Source organism: Cricetulus griseus, chromosome 3, assembly GCF_003668045.3.
Source record: "Cricetulus griseus strain 17A/GY chromosome 3, alternate assembly CriGri-PICRH-1.0, whole genome shotgun sequence".
NCBI lineage: Eukaryota > Metazoa > Chordata > Mammalia > Rodentia > Cricetidae > Cricetulus > Cricetulus griseus.
Genome location: NC_048596.1, coordinates 98,360,178 through 98,379,412, shown reverse-complemented (window position 1 = coordinate 98,379,412; position 19,235 = coordinate 98,360,178). Strand labels below are relative to the sequence as shown.

Here is a 19,235-nt window from a genome sequence, read left to right as displayed (position 1 = left end):
AGTTGTGATGTTAATTCTCTAGTGTGATTATTCTCCTGGGCATTTAGCGCTATGAACTTTCCTCTTAGCACTGCTTTCAGAGTATCCCATAGGTTTGGATATGTTGTGTCCTCATTCTCATTGAATTCTAGGAAATCTTTAATTTCTTTTTTATTTCTTCCTGGACCCATGAATTGTGCAATTGGGTGTTACTTAATTTCCATGAGTTTGTAGGTTTTCTGTAGTTCTTGTTGTTGTTGAATTCTAATTTTAAAGCATGGTGGTCTGATAAGACACAGGGGGTTATTTCAATTTTTTTGTACTTGTTGAGGTTTGCTATGTTGCCAAGTATGTGGTCGATTTTAGAGAAGGTTCCATGTGGTGCTGAGAAGAAGGTAAATTGTTTTGTATTTGGGTGGAATGTTCTATAGATATCTGTTAAGTCCAATTGCGCCATAACTTCTATTAGTTCTTTTGTTTCTTTATTGAGTTTCTGTCTGGTGTTCCTGTCCAGTGGTGAGAGTGGGGTGTTGAAATCTCCCACTATAAGTGTGTGCGGTTTTATGTGTGATTTGAGTTTTAGTAATGTTTCTTTTACAAACGTGGATGCCTTTGTATTTGGGGCATAAATGTTCAGAATTGAGACTTCATCCTGATGGATTTCTCCTGTGATGAGTAGGAAATGACCTTCTTCATCTCTTTTGACTGATTTTAGTTTGAAGTCCAATTTGTTGGATATTAGGATTGCTACCCCCTCTTGTTTCTTGGGTCCATTTGATTGAAAGATCTTTCCCCAACCTTTAATTCTTAGGTACTGTCTGTCTTTGAGGTTGAGGTGAGTTTCTTGTAAGCAGCAGAAGGAAGGATTCTGTCTTCTTATCCATTCTGCTAATCTGTGTCTTTTTATAGGGGAGTTAAGACCATTAATGTTGATGGATATTAATGACCATTGATTATTGTTCATTCTTGTTTGTTTTTGATTTAGTGATGGTGGCAAGATTAGGTGTGGGATTCTATCCCTTTTTTCTTTTGACTGTTGGAAAATTGGGATTATCTATTGCCTATGTTTTTCTGGTTGTAGTTAACTTCCCTTGGTTGCAGTTTACCTTCCAGTACTTTTTGTAGGGCTGGATTGGTGGATATGTATTGTTTGAATCTGGTTTTATCATGGAATATCTTGTTTTCTCCATCTATAATGATTGAAAGCTTTACTGGGCATAGTAGTCTGGGCTGGCATCCATGGTCTCTTAGTGTAGGTAGAATATCGATCCAGGACCTTCTGGCTTTCTGAGTTTCCAAGGAAAAGTCAGGGGTGATTCTGATAGGTTTGCCTTTATAGGTTACTTGACCTTTTTCCTTTGCAGGCTTCTTGTATTTTCATTGGCATGTCTTTCTTTAGGTTGGGAAAATTTTCTTCTATGTTTTTGTTGAATATGTTTTCTGCATCTTTGAGTTGGATTTCTTCACCTTCTTCTATACCTATTATTCTTATGTTTGGGCTTTTCACAGTATCCCATATTTCCTGTATATTTTGTGTTAGGGATTTGTTGGACTTAAGATTTTCTTTGGTTGATGAGTCTATTTCCATTAGTGTGTCTTCAATCCTGAGATTCTTTCTTCCACCTCTTGTATTCTGTTGGTTATGCTTACATCTGTAGTTCCTGATCGTTTACCCAGCTTTTCTATTTCCAGCATTGCCTCAGATTGTGCTTTCTTTATTGTCTCTATTTCGGTTTTTAGGTCTTGAACTGTTTCTTGTATTTTTTGGTTTGTTTTGTCTTCAGTTTCTTTAAGGGATTTTCTCATGTCCTCTTTGAGGTCCTCTATCATTTTCCTGAAGATGTTTTTAAGGTCATTCTCTTCTGGTTCATCTGCATCGTGATGTTGAGGTCTTACTGGTGTATGGTTCCTAGTCTCCGGTGGTGTCATATTGGGTTTTCTGTTGTTGGATGTGCTTTTACCTTGTCCCCTTCTCATCCTTTCTTCTGGTGGGTGTAGCAAGTGTTTCTTGTTCTCCTGATGGTTGTGGGACCACGGTTCCCTTCTGGTAGATGCAAACAGATCTAATACTCTGATGTCGGTTCTCTTCTTGTGGATGGAGGTGTCACTGTTACCCGGGTGTCGGCAATGTCCGGGCGTGCCGGGTCTCGCCGGGCGGGCAGTTGGAGGCAGAGCTGTCACCAGGCCTCAGGGTGTCGAATCCCGCTGCTGAACTCCGTTTGGTCACTTGTGTCAGATGACTCTGAGCATCGACGACGAACCAGAACTGGAAATAGTTCCTGGCCTACCTGGGTCGGCAGATGGAGGCCGGGCTGCCTTTGGGTGTTGGGTGTTCGGTGTTCGTAACCCGCCACCGCCGAACTGGGTCTGGCAGGCAGGTCGCTTGCCTCAGATGCCTCTGAGCAGCGATGACGAACTGGAACTCATTGGTTTGTTTTTTGAGACAGGGTTTCTCTGTATTGCTTTGGAGCCTGTCCTGTAACTCACTCTGTAGACCAGGCTGGCCTCAAACTCACAGAGATTCGCCTGCCTCTGCCTCCCAAATGCTGGGATTAAAGGTGTGTGCCACCACCACCTGGCACTGTATATGGTCTTTTAAGAAATATTTTTTAGTAATGTATACATACATATATGTGTAAAACACCATGTGGGAGAGGGGCACATGTAGCAATCAGAGGACAACGTTGTGGAGTCAGTTCTCTCCTTCCAACTTCACATGGGTTATGGGAATCAAACTCAAGGTGCAAGGTCTGAACAGCAAGTGCCTTTACCCAATGAGATGTCTCTCCAGCCCAGGCATTCATCATGTGAAATTAAACAAATGTGGGTTCAAATTTCAGCCCTACTACTTATAAATGACAACATAATGTAATTAACAACTCTGAGCCTCAGTGTATTCAATTGGAAAATGTGTACAGTAAAGGAGCCTAAATCTAATGATCAGAACCATTCCTAACATATATCAAATTACCTAACAAATGGTGATTATGATTAATGTGACTGAAAACTCAGTATAGTCTGGTCTGTAGAGCAAATTCTAGAACAGCCAGGACAACCAAAGAGGAGGAGAAGGATGAGGAGGAGGATGAGGAGGAGGAGGAGGAGGAGGAAGAGAAAAAAAGAAAAGAAAAAGGATGAGTAATATTTACATCTTTACCAACAAAATACAATTACGTAATCTACTTGAGTTTTAATGTCTCCCTCCACCCCCAGGCAGGGCCTCCCTATATATCCCTGGCTGTCCTTACCATGATATTTAGAGTAGGCTATCCTCACAGAAATTTACCTGCTTCTGCTTCTTGAGTGCTGGGATTTAAAGTAGTTATTCATGTTCCAGGATCTACAGGCATGTGCCACCACACCTGGCCAAAGTAGTCTTTCCTGAAAGACTTTTTAAAAATTCAGCTTTAACCCTTAAGTAAATGTAGTTTAAAATTTTGTAGGAAAAATGGACTCATTTTTAAAAGGGTCTTTTAAGCTTTTTTGTTTACTAATGTCTCCATTTCTATTTGCTGCAGTTACATGATAAGTGATTTTTCTTTAAAACAAGTAACACTAAAATGTTTCTGTGTCATAAGCATTTTCATTATCTTAGATTAATGTGATTCTGGTGTCCTAAAGACTCCTTCACTCGTTAATAAGAACTCTATGTTAAAAATAGATATTAAGTGACAGCTGCTCTGCAAGTTAAAAGAAAAAACACAGCCTGGTGTTGGGCCTTTAATCCCAGCACCCCGGACGTAGAGGCAGGCAGATCTCTGTGAGTTTGAGGCCAGCCTGGTCTACACAGAGTGTTCCAGGACAGGCTCCAAAGCAGTACAGAGAAACCCTGTTTTGAAAAACCAATGAAAGGAAGGAAGGGAGGGAGGGAGGGAGAAAGGGAAGAAGGGAGGGTGGAGGGAGGGAGAGAGAAAAAGGAAGAACGCAGAATGGAAGAAATATTTGCAAGAAAAATATTTGTATCAGTAATATGGGAGGAAATCTTTTTTTGGGGGGGGGGAAGAAATCTTAAAACTAAATAATAAAATATCCTGTGCTGTTTAGTTTTATATCAACTTGATACAAGCTATAGTCAGCTGAGAGGAGGGAGCCTCATTTTAGTAAATGTCTCTATAAGATTGTGCTATAAGCAAGCCTGTAGAGCATTTTCTTAATGATTGATGGAGGAGGGCCCAGCCCGTTGTTGGTGGTGCCATCCCTGGTCCTGGGTTCTATAAGAAAGCAGCAGGCTTCTCAAGCCATGAGAATCAAGCCAGTAAATAGTACTTCTTCATGACCTCTGCATCAGCATCTGCCTCCAGGTTTCTGTTCTGCTTGAGTTCCTGCCCTCACATTTCTTTTGATGATAAACTGTTATATGGAACTGTGAATGAAATAAACTTTTTCCCCTAAGTTGCTTTTAGTCATGGTGTTTCATCAAAGCAACAGTTATCCTAATTAAGGCACATTCCATCTTAAAAGCAGACAAAAGACTGGAACAAACACCTCTGCTTAAAAAAAAAAAATTAAAGATGGCAAATGAGCAAGCAAAGATGCTTAGCATGTGTTACTAGGAAATTACTAATGAGACAGCTACATTGCCAAATTATTAGAATGCCAAATGCTGCTTAGGGTGTGGAGAAACAGGAGCACTTGGTTGCCAGTAGTAATGCAAGATGGCACTGCCACTTTTGGAAACAAAAGTTTTGTTATATATGATCAGCAATGAGCATTTACATTTAAGCCAAATGTGTTGGAAGCATACACTCACACAAAAAATCCTGCACATGAATATTTGTACCTATTTTTTTATAATTTCCAAAATTTATAAACACCTTAGATATCCTTCCATAGGTGAATGGATAAGGATACTGTGGTAAATCAGACGGTGAGCATTTTCATAGAGGAATTTCATAATCATATTTTCAAGTGAAAGATTCTAATAGAAAAAAACTGTATGCTATATGATTGCAAATACATGCTGATAAGGCAAAATTATGTAGATAGTAAAGATCAGCGATTGGAAGAGATTATGGGGATGAGGCAGGAAGAGAGGCACCAGAAGGCTTTGGAGTAGTGAAATTGTAACAAAGCTGTGGGTATATGATGATGTTCATTTGTCAAAACTAATAAAATGGTATATCGTGAATAGTAAACAGTAATACAAGCCATCAGTTTTAGTTAATAATGTTTTGGGGTTTTTGTTTGTTTGTTTGTTTTTGTTTTTGTTTTTTGAGACACGGTTTCTCTTTGGAGGCTGTTCTGTAACTAGCTCTTGGTAGACCTCACAGAGATCTGCCTGTCTCTGCCTCCCGAGTGCTCAGATTAAAGGCATGCACCACCACCGCCTGGTTTAGTTTTAGCTAATAATGTGCTGATATTTCATTAATTGTAACAAATGCATCATGCTAAAGAAAAATTTTAATAATAAAAACTGGTATGACAGCTGAGTGGGAACCTTGTACTTCCTGTTCAATGTATTTGCTCTGAAAAATAAAAACTGTTAATTTTATATGATATGTATAATTGTCCATCAAAGTGAGGAATTATTTACTGAGCAAAGATTGTGAACTATGCCAGGCTTTTATAGTTCTGTTCTTTAAAGAACTCATTTATAGATGTCAATCAAAATGTATCGTGATTTGAAATAGCATACGTGATTTTATCTAATTGAGTAGTCTGGAAGTATTTTAAACTTAGAAAAAATGACCTGGATTTGAGCCTATGCTTAACTAGCCTGATGATCTTATGTAAATTAATTAACCTTTTAAAACCTCTGTTGTTTACTACATTAAATGATGGTTATAAAAGTTCATAAAGAAATGTGAACACCTGATATACAGTAAACTCTCAGATATTAGCTCCAGTGATTAGTTGTATATGTGTCCATCCAGTAAAGAAGATGAAAGAAGGAATGCCTCTCCTTTGCTTTAACTGTTCAGACACATTTGAGTCATTTCTCCTGAATTTCCACCTCTGTTCCCAGATGGCTGGGGAAGCACGTGAGATACCATTTGCTTGCTGATTAAATACGTTCCAGCTTCTGCTTTCAAAAAGGAACTGCTTTTACAGCTGTCTTTGACAGGGGGTAGATCAGTCATGCTGACTAGTGTAACACTTTATTGCTTGAAAACAACAGAAACCAAATCGTTTCTCCCCTAATAAAAACATTCTTGCAAGGCCTTTCAAAAAGGTACCAACTACTCTTCACCCTGCAAAAAAGACCTTAAATTTAGAAGACATTTTAAATGGTACTGCTTTGAGGATGTTTTCTCTCTTGTAATATTCTGAAAAACTATTATTCTTAGATAAGCATTCTACTGAAAAATGGAAGACAGAGTAAAAGTACTGAAATTTTGTTTTATCTGTTTATTTGAGTCATGGTCTCACTATGTAGCTGTGACTGCCTTGCAACTCACTTTGTAGATAAGGCTAGCCTAGAACTCAGAGCCATTCTTGCTTTTCCCTCCAAGTGATGAGATTAAAGGCCTGCACCACCATGGCATGAAGCTATTGAAACTTCAGAAGAAAGCTAAATTGATGTATTCAAGTCTATAGAGTTTTTTTCTTGAGTAAAGTTTGAATAATATTTCCATTGTAGATTTTTTTTTTTGTACAGGAAAAAAGAAATCAAGATTTATCAGGGACAAGGTTGAAGAAAACTTAAATAATTAGATAACTGGTACTTATTATTCACAATTGGGTAGATTTAGCTTTGCACTTCTGTAAAAAGAGGATGCCTTTTATTAAGTAGATTCTAAGTTATGTGCTCATGTTATTGATGGCATTATATAAACCAGATATCTAGCATGTTCTAAGTACTTCTGCGTGTATTCATTTGATGTCATTTAGCATAAGCTATGCACAGTGATTTGTGCCTGTAACCCCAGCACTTGGGATACTAAGGCAGGAGGATAAGAGTTCAAGGCCTACCTGGACTGCACAGTGAGTTCAAGGCCACCCTTGAAAAAACAAAGCAAACAAAAAATCCAAAAACACAAGCCCAAAACAAAGCCAGTTATTTAGCAGAGTACATTTTCATGTATGTTTTGACTGTTGTATTATGTGGTTTCCAGAAAATCTTTACTCATAATGCTATTTTGAGATAGAGAAACAATTTAATTACAATCAAAAAACTATAATTCAAGATGATCTATCTGTATGTGGTCCTTAATTACTCATCTGTTCAATTCTCAACTATCAGTACTTTGTTAATCATTGTATCTGGATATTAACACATGTAGGTATTTATTTTTCTTTTAACATTCATCTCTTTAAAATTTTTTTTATTAGAAAAGAGTGTACCAGAGCTGGGGATATGGTTTAACTGGTAGAGGCCTTGTTTAACATATACAAATCCCTTGGTTTGATCCTAGACCACATAAAACTTGGCAATGTAGCACGTGCATATAATCCCAACACGCTGGAGGTGGAGGCCGGAGGAGTTCAAGGTCATCCTTGGCCAACCTGGGCTACATGGGACCTGTCTTAGTTACTTTTCTGTTGCTGTGAAGAAACACCATGACCAAGGCAGTGAATAAAATTAATAATATAATTGGGGGCTTGCTTACAGTTTCAGAGGGTTAGTTCACCATTATCATGGTAGGGAGCAAAGCTATAAGCAGGCAGACATGGTTCCAGAGCAGTAGTTTAGAGTTTATATCTGATCTGTAAGTGGCAGGCAGATATATAGAAAACTGTCTAGCATGGGCTTTTGAAACCTGTTAGCCCACCCCTAGTGACACATGTACCTCTTTCAACAAGGCCACACCTCCTAAACCTAAACAGTCTACCAACTGGGAACCAAACATTCAAACATACATGCTTGGAGGGGACACTCCCAATTAAACCATCATGGATGGGACCCTACCTTAAAAATGGGAAAGAAAGAAAATAAAAATCCTATCAAACCCATTGGAATATCCTTAAAGTATTTTAAAATACTAGAGCTCTATTACATTCAGTTTGGGTTTTAACTTAGTGCCAATAAATCTGTTCATGTCCAAATACATAAACTGAAGACTAACACTCTCTAATAGCATTCTGTACCCTTCTCATGGGTTAAAAAGAACATTAAAACAGACAAACAACCCAAAGTAACAAGTCCTTGGTGTGTAAAATCCAGGAATCCTAAAATAAAACCCCAAAGCTATTTCTTTTAGAGCAGTTTTGAATTTACTAAAAAAAAAAAAACAAAGATAATAGAGTTATCTTCCCCATATTTCTGTATTATATGTTAGCATTGTCATACATTCCTCACATTCAACAATAGTACATTACCACAAATAAGATTCTGACATACCTAGATAATACCAGTTTTTCCCCCCCTTTATTCTTCACATCTATTAAAATTACATTTAGTTCTTGGTCTCTATTGGTCTGTGACAGTGTTTCATTCTATATTTTTTTATGCTGTGTTGAGTTCTGGGAATCGAAAGTAGGACCTCTGGAAGACCAATAAGTGCTCTTAACCACTGAACCATCTCTCTAGCCCCAAGTCATTGCATTCTTGGCTGGTAGGAAGCCTGTTATTGACTCCTGGACCCTGTTGACATGCCTCCTCTGGGTGTGTGTGTGTGTGTGTGTGTGTGTGTGTGTGTGTGTGTGTGTGTGTGTGTGCGCGCGCGCGCGCGTGCGTCCATCCGTCCGTCTGTCTGTCCGTCCGTCTTTATTTTATGGCACTATAAGATGGTTCAGGAGCACCTAGTATATTTCCTACCATAGCTCTAGAAGTCAACCTATTTGTATGGAACCCTGATTCTTCTTATTGGAAAAATGTATTGGAAACCAAGATCTTGGCACTGGATATATAGTGACTACTTTGCTGTCACTGAGAGGGAACCCACCTCTGATACTACCTAGAAGTCCAAGATCTAGAGGCTGAATAGCCCAGAGACCTAGAATAGAACCAAATGTGACTGGAAAAAAAAGCAATGAAGTGATTCATAATGATATTTTGCTATCCTCATAGATTATTGACTAGCCAAGTTGTCATCAGAGAGGCTTCACCCAGCAAATGATGCAAACAGATGCAGAGACCCACAACCAAGCATTAGACCTACCCGACCTCAGGGAATTCTGTGAAAGAGGGGAGAAAAGATTATGAGAGTCAGAGGGGCTAAGGATACCAAAAGAAAACCCACAGAATCAACTAACTTGGGCTCATAGGTAGTCACAGAGACTGAAATGACAGCCAAAGAGCTTATATAGGACTGACCTCGGCCTTCTGCACATATGTTACAGTTGTGTAGTTTTGTCTTCTTGTGGAACTCCTAACAGAGGGAGCTGGGGTATCTTTGACTCTGTTACCTGCTTTTGGGATCCTTTCCTCCTACTGCATTGCCTCATCCAGCTTTAATAGGAAAGGATGTACCTAGACTTATTGCGGCTTGATATACCATGGCTGGCTGATATCCATGGGAGGCCTGCCCTTTTCTGAAGAGAAAAGAGGAGGAGTGTATGGGGAGGAGGTCTGAAAGGAGAGACTGGGAGTAGAGAAAGAAGGGAGGAAAACTAATGGTGCTGGGGAAAAAATTAATAAAAAATAAAAAGAATGTTGTTTCCTAATATTTTAAAAGCCACCTAATGCCAAACTCTTAGTAAAATTTAAGTTTTAATTTTATTCTGTGCTGTGGAAAGAATGGCTACATACAGAATGACTCTGGGAAAGCCAGGAGCACACTTCTCAGTTTGCTGGCTCGAATGGGCCAAAGGTTAAACCATCAGTCCATTTCCCAATGTCTCTCAACAGTGGCTTTCTTTGTATTTCTTCACTTGTTAGGGAAATACACCAAGTGTTATTGAATGGTAAAACAAAGCCAGTCTTATATCAGACACTGACAGCTTTTTAAAAAGTTGGAATAGGATGTCATTAGATGTTCCAAAGGCTGTCTGATAGTACTACATTTTTATGGAAGTCACTGCTTCAGTGGGAATTATATTGCTAGTCAAATGGACTTTTTGTATGTGGTGTTCAATTCGATGTAAATAAATATGTGTAGTGGACCAGTTTTAGAGAGTAATACTACTTCCCATGGGCCAGGGGAGTGACTGAAGAAAAACCTTTTAAAGATTGACAGCCACAACTTTATTTCCCTTACAAATTAATTAATGTGGATAATTTTCTTTGTAATAGACTATTCATCTGTCTGATACAGCTTCAAGCATATTTTGGAAGGTGAACTAGTTAATTTAAGTATATAAAATACCCTCAAAGGCATGAAATGTTATTTAAGACCTTACTGTTGATGGCCATAGAGTATTTCTGAGTATCTATGCAGAATAGATCCTGAACAGCTGCATAGAGCACATAGAAGTCATGATTCCTGTCTCTGTGAACTAACTTGAATGAAGTCTTTCATCTAGAGAGCTCACTGTTTGTCCAGTTATGAATCCCTCAACTCATCTCTGAAAGGCTCATTCAGTTTAATACAGTCCACCTTTGTGGTTTAGAACTCTAGAAACTGCTTTTGTGATTTAGAATGCATAAAAAGTTAACAAATTAATGTGATCATTTTTTTAGAATTGATAAAATCTACTTTAAATGATGTCTTTTTATGAAATCTTTTGAGAACTTTGGATTCTAGCTCAAACTTAACTTGTCATTTTGATACTGGCCTGGAACTTGCTGTGTAGACCAGGCTGCTATCAAACTTGTGGAGACTCTTCTTACCTCTGTTTCCGAAGTACTGGGATTATAGGCATGTACCACCATGCCTGGCTTGAATTCAACTGTCTATGAACCTTAAGTAAAATCTGAATATTATAAAGTTTCCTTTTTCGTTGTTGTTGAAAAGTTAGGCCTTAGAGCATGAAGAAAAGTGTGAAGGTTCTTGTTAAGCAGTTTATTTCTTCTGTATAAAGTGCTGTCGTTCTGTCCTTTTCCTTTACATAAGATGCTCATTTCTTAGACCATGTTCTATGTTAAATGTTCTGCAAATACTTTAGACTTGAGCTGAAAATCATGATCATAGAATATATATATCACAGCATCTGTTTCTTATTTTGGTATTTATATTACATTTTTCCCTCTAGTAACCTTCATGTTGCTTGGCATTTTATGTTGTATACCTCTTACTTCTTTCTACAGATAGTGGGTTCTTTTATTCAGGGATCTTGACATAGTTCAGCTTTTACAAAATCAATGTGCAGTATGAAATAAACTCCGGATTTTTCATTGCTTTGGAACACATATAATCTCTTTCAGTCATGAGGTTAGACAAATATGACTAATTTTACTGAGGAATTTAGTTAAAACTAATAGTTGTATTATCATTTTTCCTATGTAAAAATTAAGGACTATCTAAATTTTGTTCTAAACATTTCAAATCTACAATGACAAAAAACACAAAAGATTGGTGTTATACATTAAGATCAGAGTAATATAAATGAAATTTATTTAAGCAGTCAGTGGATAATTTTAGCATCAACTAAATACTAACCACTCTGTTATAGCCTGTGGATATAGTACTTTATTAATAAAAATGAATAAATAAACATGATCCCTGCCTAATGGAATTCATGGTTAATAAACAGAAAAAATATTTAAACAAGATAGTAACTGGATATGAGGATTATAAATAAATAGGATTATTTGACAGAGTAACTGAATGGAGGTATAGACATTGGTTAAAAAGATAGAAAAAAGATAAGAACATACCTAGCTTATGCACTATAAGTAGTTTCTTAGAACTCTATGGAAAACTAACCTATTTAGGGTCTGCGCCAGAAATTGGAAAAGAAAACAGAATAAGTAAAAGTCTGTTGGGGTCATGATAATAGAGCCAGTTTTGAAGACTTCCTACAGACTATTTATATATATATATATATATATATATATATATATATATATATATATATATGTGACTGCAATTAGTTAGAACACATTCATTATTTAAAATGAGTTTATAATGGAACAAAACTGAACAATTAAATATCCTCTCTTCATTAAGAACTGTATCTCAGGAGAGCCCAGTAGTTCAGAAAGATAGTTTATTCATGTAGAATTCCAACCTCTAAATAAAGAATAATAACAAATTGTTTTAGTAGAATTAAATGAAATACATGTGCATTAAAATTGTGGTTTTTTGCTTATATTTATGAGTATCTTGTTTATGAAATACAAGAGTCTTTAAAAGAAAGGGAGGTAAGAATTTGGCAGGTATGATTGTGAGATTGTAGGAAGATACATGCGATGGAAACAACATGAACAAAGTACAGAAGTGAGAAAAATACTGTTTCGTAGCCAACAAAGACTTACCAGTTGGGTATGCCAAGTATAAGTATGTTAAGTGGAAGTGCTAGAGATTGTGAGTTCTCAGAATACATAGTACCTGAAAGTAGTAAATCCCAATTAATGCTAAGTTCAGGAGGAACTTAAGATCCAAAGGAGCTTTAGTTCATGCTGTGAATTGGATGATATATGTGTAGATATATTTTCCTCTCCTGATATACAAGAGTTTGGTTGCTTGAACTTAGAAATGTGGCCCATGCCTCAGCCAAGTGACAGTGGGAACCTGAGTTGCCAGCTGTGTGGTCAGTCAAATAGTTTGTTGATATGAAATGGATTTTCCTTAAGTCCCACTTTTCTCATTCTAATATTTTTTTAACAGGGTATCCAGAAGTTGGCTAGTCAATACCTGAAGAGAGATTGGCCTGGAATAAAAAGTGATGATCGGAATGATTACAGGTAACTTACTGAGTGTGTGTATACGTCTGTGTGTGTGTGTGTGTGTGTGTGTGTGTGTGTGTGTGTGTGTGTGTGTGTGTGTGTGTGTGTGTGTGTGTGTGTGTGTGTGTGTGTGTGTGTGTGTGTGTGTGTGTGTGTGTGTGTGTGTGTGTGTGTGTGTGTAGGCCAGAGGTCAGCCTCAGATACCACTTCTCTGATACCATCAGCTTGGTGTTTTGTTTTGTTTTGAGACAGGGTTTCTCTGTGTAACAGCTTTGAATGTCCTGGAACTCACTTTGTAGTCCAGGCTAGCCTTGCCTCTGCCTTTCAAGTGCTGGAATTAAAGGCGTGTGCTACCACCACCTGGCACAACGTTTTTTTGTTTGTTTTTTTTTTTGTTGTTGTTGTTGTTTGTTTGTTTTTTTAGTACAGGGTCTCTTACTGGGCCCTGGAGTTTGCCAGACTAGGCTGGTTGGCCAGCAAACCCTAGGGAATGTCTTTTCTCCACCTCCCCAGTGCTAGGATTACAAGTACATGCCACTACACCCAGTTTTTTATGTAGTTTCTGGGAATTGAACTCGTCCTTATGCTTAAATGGGATGTACTTTGTACAGACTAAGTCATGACTCCAGTTCCTTTTTTTCTTTTTAAATGGTTTTACTCAGAGGCCTATTACAGTTAGATAATGTAATAGTCCAGTTTTTAAAAGGATTTTTTCTTTCTTTGCCTTTGTTTTTAAGACATAATTATTTTTAAAAATACATTCTATATCTGGGCGTTGGTGGCGCACACCTTTAATCCCAGCACTCGGGAGGCAGAGGCAGGTGGATCTCTATGAATTCGAGGTCAGCCTGGTCTCCAGAGAGACTGCCAGGATAGGCTCCAAAGCTACACAGAGAAACCCTGTCTCGAAAAACAAAAACTATATATGTTCTATAACATGTGAATAAGGTTTGTGATTAGATTATTTCAGCATATCTTAATCCAAATTATATATTAATCAATATCCACAAGTAGAATTGAAAGAACAGAGAAACAGGTTGTTTTCTTATGACTCTATGCTAATAAAATATTGTTGCAATAGTAATGAAACAAGATTACACTGCTACCATGCTCATTGATTTGTTCAAAGTAAACCTTAATTTTTGAAAGTTGAGATCTTTGTGAATGAGTTTTTAAATAATGAGTGAGTAATGCTTTGTATGTAGCATGATACTTAACATTAGCAGTGTATTTATTTAAGAGGGTGTGCAAAAGCAAAGCACACCTGTTCATGTTCCACATGAAACTTTGAAAGAAGGCCAATGACAGCAGAATACAAATTTTGTCCTCAGTAGCCTACCAATATCTTGTGATTTTATTTAGACTTTGATGCCTTTGGGGGCATCAAAATTTGAAAATAGAGGCTGGAGAGATGGCTCAGAGATTAAGAGCACTGGCTGCTCTTCCAGAGGACCCAGGTTCAATTCCCAGCACCCACATGGCAGCTCACAACTGTCTGTAACTCCAGTTCCAGTGGATCTGATACCTTTACCCCAATGCACATAAAGTAAAGTTAAATAAATTTTTAAAAATATTTATTGTTTTTTGTGCTCAGGGATGTCCTTAGTTTTGGGAAGTAGAGAAGTTAAAGAACTCAGCATTTACCATCTTTTTGGAATTAAGACCAATTCCAATGTACAATAGAAAAAAAAACAAAAAACAAAAAACAATGAGTAGTTAAGACCTCGGTATAAAATGTCCAGTTTAAAACCTGAGTCAGAAAGCATGCAACTGAAATGTCGGTGAAGACTGACATTATCACAGTATTTCTTAAGAATGGGGCTAGATGGGGCTGAGGGGAGGGAGAAGGAGAGGGGAATTACATGTGAAACAAGCCTATTCCCTAACTCGAATTAATAATAATAATACTAATAATACTAATAATAACAAGAAGAATAAGAATAAGAATGGGGCTAGAACCAGGTTGAAGGGGAGCATACCTTAAATCCCAGTATGATCTCTGTGAGTTCTAGGACAGCCAGAGTTGTTACACAAAAAAGCCCTATCTTGATACCACCCCCAAAAAAAGAATGGGGGGCAGGCTGGGCATTGGTGGTGCATGCCTTTAATCCCAGCACTCGGGAGGCAGAGGCAGGCGGATCTCTGTGAGTTCGAGGCCAGCCTGGTCTCCAGAGCAAGTGCCAGGATAGGCTCCAAAGCTACACAGAGAAACCCTGTCCTGAAAAACCAAAAATAAATAAATAAAAAAGAATGGGGGCTAGAATATGAAATATTAGAAGAAATCCCAGAAGTTATTTACACTGGCAAATTTCAACTTCCATAGTTACAAAATAATAAATGGTATAATTTTAATATTAAAGTAAAATAGGAAATAAAAATAGAGATTTTTTCTTATGGACTTACCAATACATAAACAATTCTAAATAAGAGAGATAGGTAAAATAAAGCCCAGTTGTTAGTAAACAGGCTCTGTATTACTGATGTGAATCAGCCCTCCAGAAGAGACTGTGTCGCTGATATAGATCACAAGTAATGGGTGAGGTGCATTCTAGTTTGTTTGAAATTCAGGTTACTAAAGAAAGAAGGGTAGTGACTATGCTGCAGGCAAGCTTATAAAAACTTATTGTAAGAGTTGTTTTAAGCTAACAGTTATTGAGTATTTACTAAATGCCAGATACCTTACGTGAACTTAATTGATGTTCATGATTCTTGAAACAACCCAGTGAGGAAAATATAATTATCCTTATTTTATACAATAAGTTAGCTGTTAAAATAGACTTTAGGATTATAGGCCTTGAAAGATAATGATGTCTGTTTTTCAGGAGCTTACAGAAAGTAGCCACTATAAACAGTTTTCAAATTGGGAAGTAGTGGAGGTACATATGACAGAAAAATCTCAGCTTATAGCACTTAGTCTTAAGGAATGTACAAGATTTTGCCAGGCAGACAGCTTGGTGAAAGGAATTCCAGCAGAAGTGACATCTTGAAGTTGTGGAGCATAGGAAACTATGGTATTGGGTAAGAGTATAAGTTCAGGATGGCTAGTTTGAAATGTGTAGGTTAGAGGCTAAACCTGGCAGTGAGTGTGGAGAATATATAAGTAAGCATCATAAAGGACTTTGATGATCATGCCTAGGGGTTTATAATTTTCATTCAGAAGGTAACAGTGGCATTGAAGAATGTTAGTAGAGAAGCTTAATGGCTAATTCCACAAACATAGTGTAAGGTAGAGTAGCAAAAGCACAAAAAATGCCCAAGTATAAACCTCATAATTCCTCATTTATCTTCATTTGAACCATGAAAATTATAGTAAAAATGAGATTGTGGGGGAGATTTCAGAGGTTTCTAAGAGAGTGAAGCCAGAGGGTGTAACAGTAGATTTGGTTTGGGGGTTTGTCAGATTTATTCTGAAGCAAAGTATAGATAACTTCCTCTGTATCTAAAGCAGTTCTTGGCACAGAAGACATTTAATAAATATTTACTGACCAACTAAAAAACAGTAGGAAGGGAGGGAGGATTGTACAATGACTTCCAGGGCATTTTCTTTTCAGTCTTTTATATTATTTTCTTCCTCTAACTTAGTAAAATGATACCAAATTTTTGTCATAACCATTAAGTTTATAAACAGACTTATTCAATTTACAGGCAAGGCAGATGCTGCTTCTTGAAATAGCCCCACCATGGACCCTCTGGTCACCCTGATTTTATCTTCACTATATTGTGTGGCCATGTCACTGAATCTCTTTCCAACTTTACCTTTTCCATGGCTTCCATAATTTTGCCACATTTTTCATGCATAATGTGTTTGACCTTACTACATTGGCACCACCTTTGGGCTCTGAGCCTTTTTGCTAACACTGTGGCTCCCAGAGGCTGTACTGTTTTTCCTCCTTTTTCCAGAGCCACTTTCTCCTTCAGAGGCATCTTCTGAGCTTGCTCTTGAGCTCCCAACTGTTGTGGTGGTAGTAAAATGTCTACTCCCAGAAGTTTTAACTTAGGCACTTTGAGAGGATGGTGAAGGTATTCTGGAATTGAGGGTAAGAATGGCAATTGCCAATTTAAGAAACTTAATTCCTTTTATTTGTGGGGATTATAATACAATTACATTTTTCCCCTTTCCCTTTCATCTCTCTAACCTTTCCATATACCCCTCCATTATCTCTTTCAAATTCTTGGCTTTATTTTCATTAACTATTGCTACATACATATATGTGTATATATATACATATACTCCTAAATATATAAATACAGCTGGTTATTTTATGGTTTATTTATAATGTTATTTTATGGTTGCTTTCAGGGATGATTATTTGTTATTACATAACCAGGCAAGGAAAGAGCTTTCCGGGGGAAGATTATTTTTCAGCTCTGAGTGTGCCTTAATTGCCCAAAATTCTTTGTAGGGTTGAAGTGTTGCCTATATCTACTTATCTGTTGGTGTTGTCCTTACTCAGCTCATGTTTAGACAGTCATGTTGGTGAGACTTTATGGGTGTAGATTCTGACATTCATAGAAGACAGTCTCCCAGAGAACTCCATGATCCTCTACCTTTTAGAAATCTTTCACCCCCTTTCTGAGCCTTGGGTGTCAGAATGTCTTGTAGAGGTATCTGTTGGGAATGGAATTGCCAATTTTTATTTATTTATTTGAAGCTTACTTGGTTTTAGTAATTTCAGTTTCCTGTTTAATTCAGTTAATTTATAGTTTGGTTTAGTTTAAAATTTCTTCTCAAAGTAATATATGATTATCATTAGTTAAATAGTATAGAAGAGTATAAACAGTACATAGTCTGGCTTCTTCTTTCCCAGGAATCATCCCACTCACCTTCGTTCCATTGAGTAATTGCTGTAAGAGGCATGTAGTCTTTTCTTTTGCCTTTTTTTTATGTGAATTATTCATGACCATATATACAGCTTTGTTCTTTTTAGCAGGACTAGAGTTATTATTTACATAAATTCCTATAGACGTCTGTCAGCAAATATGCATATGCCTACACACATACACAAAATTTAATTTAGACAGACTTTTACAGCAGTGTTCATTCTTTTTAATAGTTGTTTTAATGTCAGAGTATGGGTGATCCATGTCTCTTATTCATTTCCCTGTTGGCAGTTAATTACTATTATAAATAATGCTATAGTGACTAAATCTCCTGTGCTCACAAATACATCTTTGTACACTATGAAAGTGTGACTATGTCTGTGGGGAAAATTCTCAGAGAAGGAAATTCTGGATAAAGGTTTAGTGCATTTAAAATGGTGATTTAGAAATTGTCTCCCATAAATTCTTTATCAATATATTTTTATGTTTCTTCAAATGTTATTTGTAATTACTCTTTTCTATTAATCGAGTCTTTCATTACCATCAGCATGCCTGGTTGGTCCTTTATTCCATTTGCCAGATTGATGATGCATGTACCATTGATCTGAAAACCAGACCTTTGTAATATTATCTTTGGGGGTATTCTTTGTAATTTTTGCAGGTAGGTTTTCTGTGCTTTTACTGTCAGTGCTCCTCCAGGTTGCCCCCTCAGCTTTTCAGAGATTTCCGTAACCAATCCTGGTTTTAAATATTTTCTGTAGGGGCTGGAGAGATGCCTTGGTACTTACTGGCTGCCCTTCCAGAGGTCCTGGGTTCAATTCCTAGCACCCACATCAGTTCACAGCTGTCTATAATAGAAGTCCCTTGGGATCTAATGCCCTCTTCTTATGGGCAGACAGACATGCAGACAAAGCATGCATATAAAATAAATAAATACTGTCTGTAAGCTGGCACTAATATTTTTATTAGAAAATATGTTTCAGCCTAGAAAACAAAAACTCAGATGTCTTCCACTTCTCTAGATTTCATCTTCTCTTTTCTGGAATATTAAGAAGCTGTTCCTATCTGCCCATGATTGCTTCCTTTCACAATTCCATTTGCTACAGCGCAGCAGCAAACTGTCTTTACCTTTTCATCATGACTGTCTTCATGTCTTTGTAAAATAGGCCTTCCACTACTCAGCTGCTTGGAAATCTTTTGTTTTTATCCTTGCCAACAGAAGGAATTTAAATTTCTATTTACCATATTCAAAGCCATGAAGAGGCCTGCTTGCAAATTCCCTGTGTCTTATCTGCAGCAGCTTCCCTTTTGTCTTTGGTTCTCTAACTCTGGAGTGCCTCAGCTTCAATTTTGCTGCAGTTCTTCTTCTTTTTTTATTAGCATTTTTTAAATTGATTCTTTGGGAATTTCATATCATGCACCCCAATCCTACTTCCCAGTCCCTCCTTACCCACTCTTTACCCTTGTAGTGTCCCTGTCCCCCAAGAAAAACTAAAAAAGAAATAATAAAAATAAAATTAAAATTAAAAAATACAAATAAGATTATTGATTAAAAACAAACAAACAAAAACCACTTCCATCCTCTGTCTTTCCTGTCACTATCGCTTCATCATTCATCTTAGTGACATTAGGAGCTGCTGTGTGTTATGCAGTATACACTTTTGTCCAAACAGCTTTACTTGCAAATATTCATTTTGTAATGTGTTGTTGGTCAGGTTTAAAGCCTCTGGCTTCTGGTACACCATCAATGCTGGACCCTCACCAAAACTCCTCTCGGATATCCTGC

General features: G+C 37.3%; 1 protein-coding gene across 3 annotated transcripts in view; it reads left to right on the top strand.

Annotated features, from left to right (window-relative positions):
• Fchsd2 (FCH and double SH3 domains 2) overlaps positions 1-19,235 on the top strand; it is a 210,325-nt gene that overhangs the window by 63,860 nt on the left and 127,230 nt on the right. For all 3 annotated transcript variants that reach the window (XM_035442345.1, XM_027407812.2, XM_035442346.1), the window contains exon 4: positions 12,570-12,646. In XM_035442345.1, the coding sequence (XP_035298236.1) occupies positions 12,570-12,646 (77 nt within the window). The remainder of the gene's footprint in view (positions 1-12,569; positions 12,647-19,235) is intronic.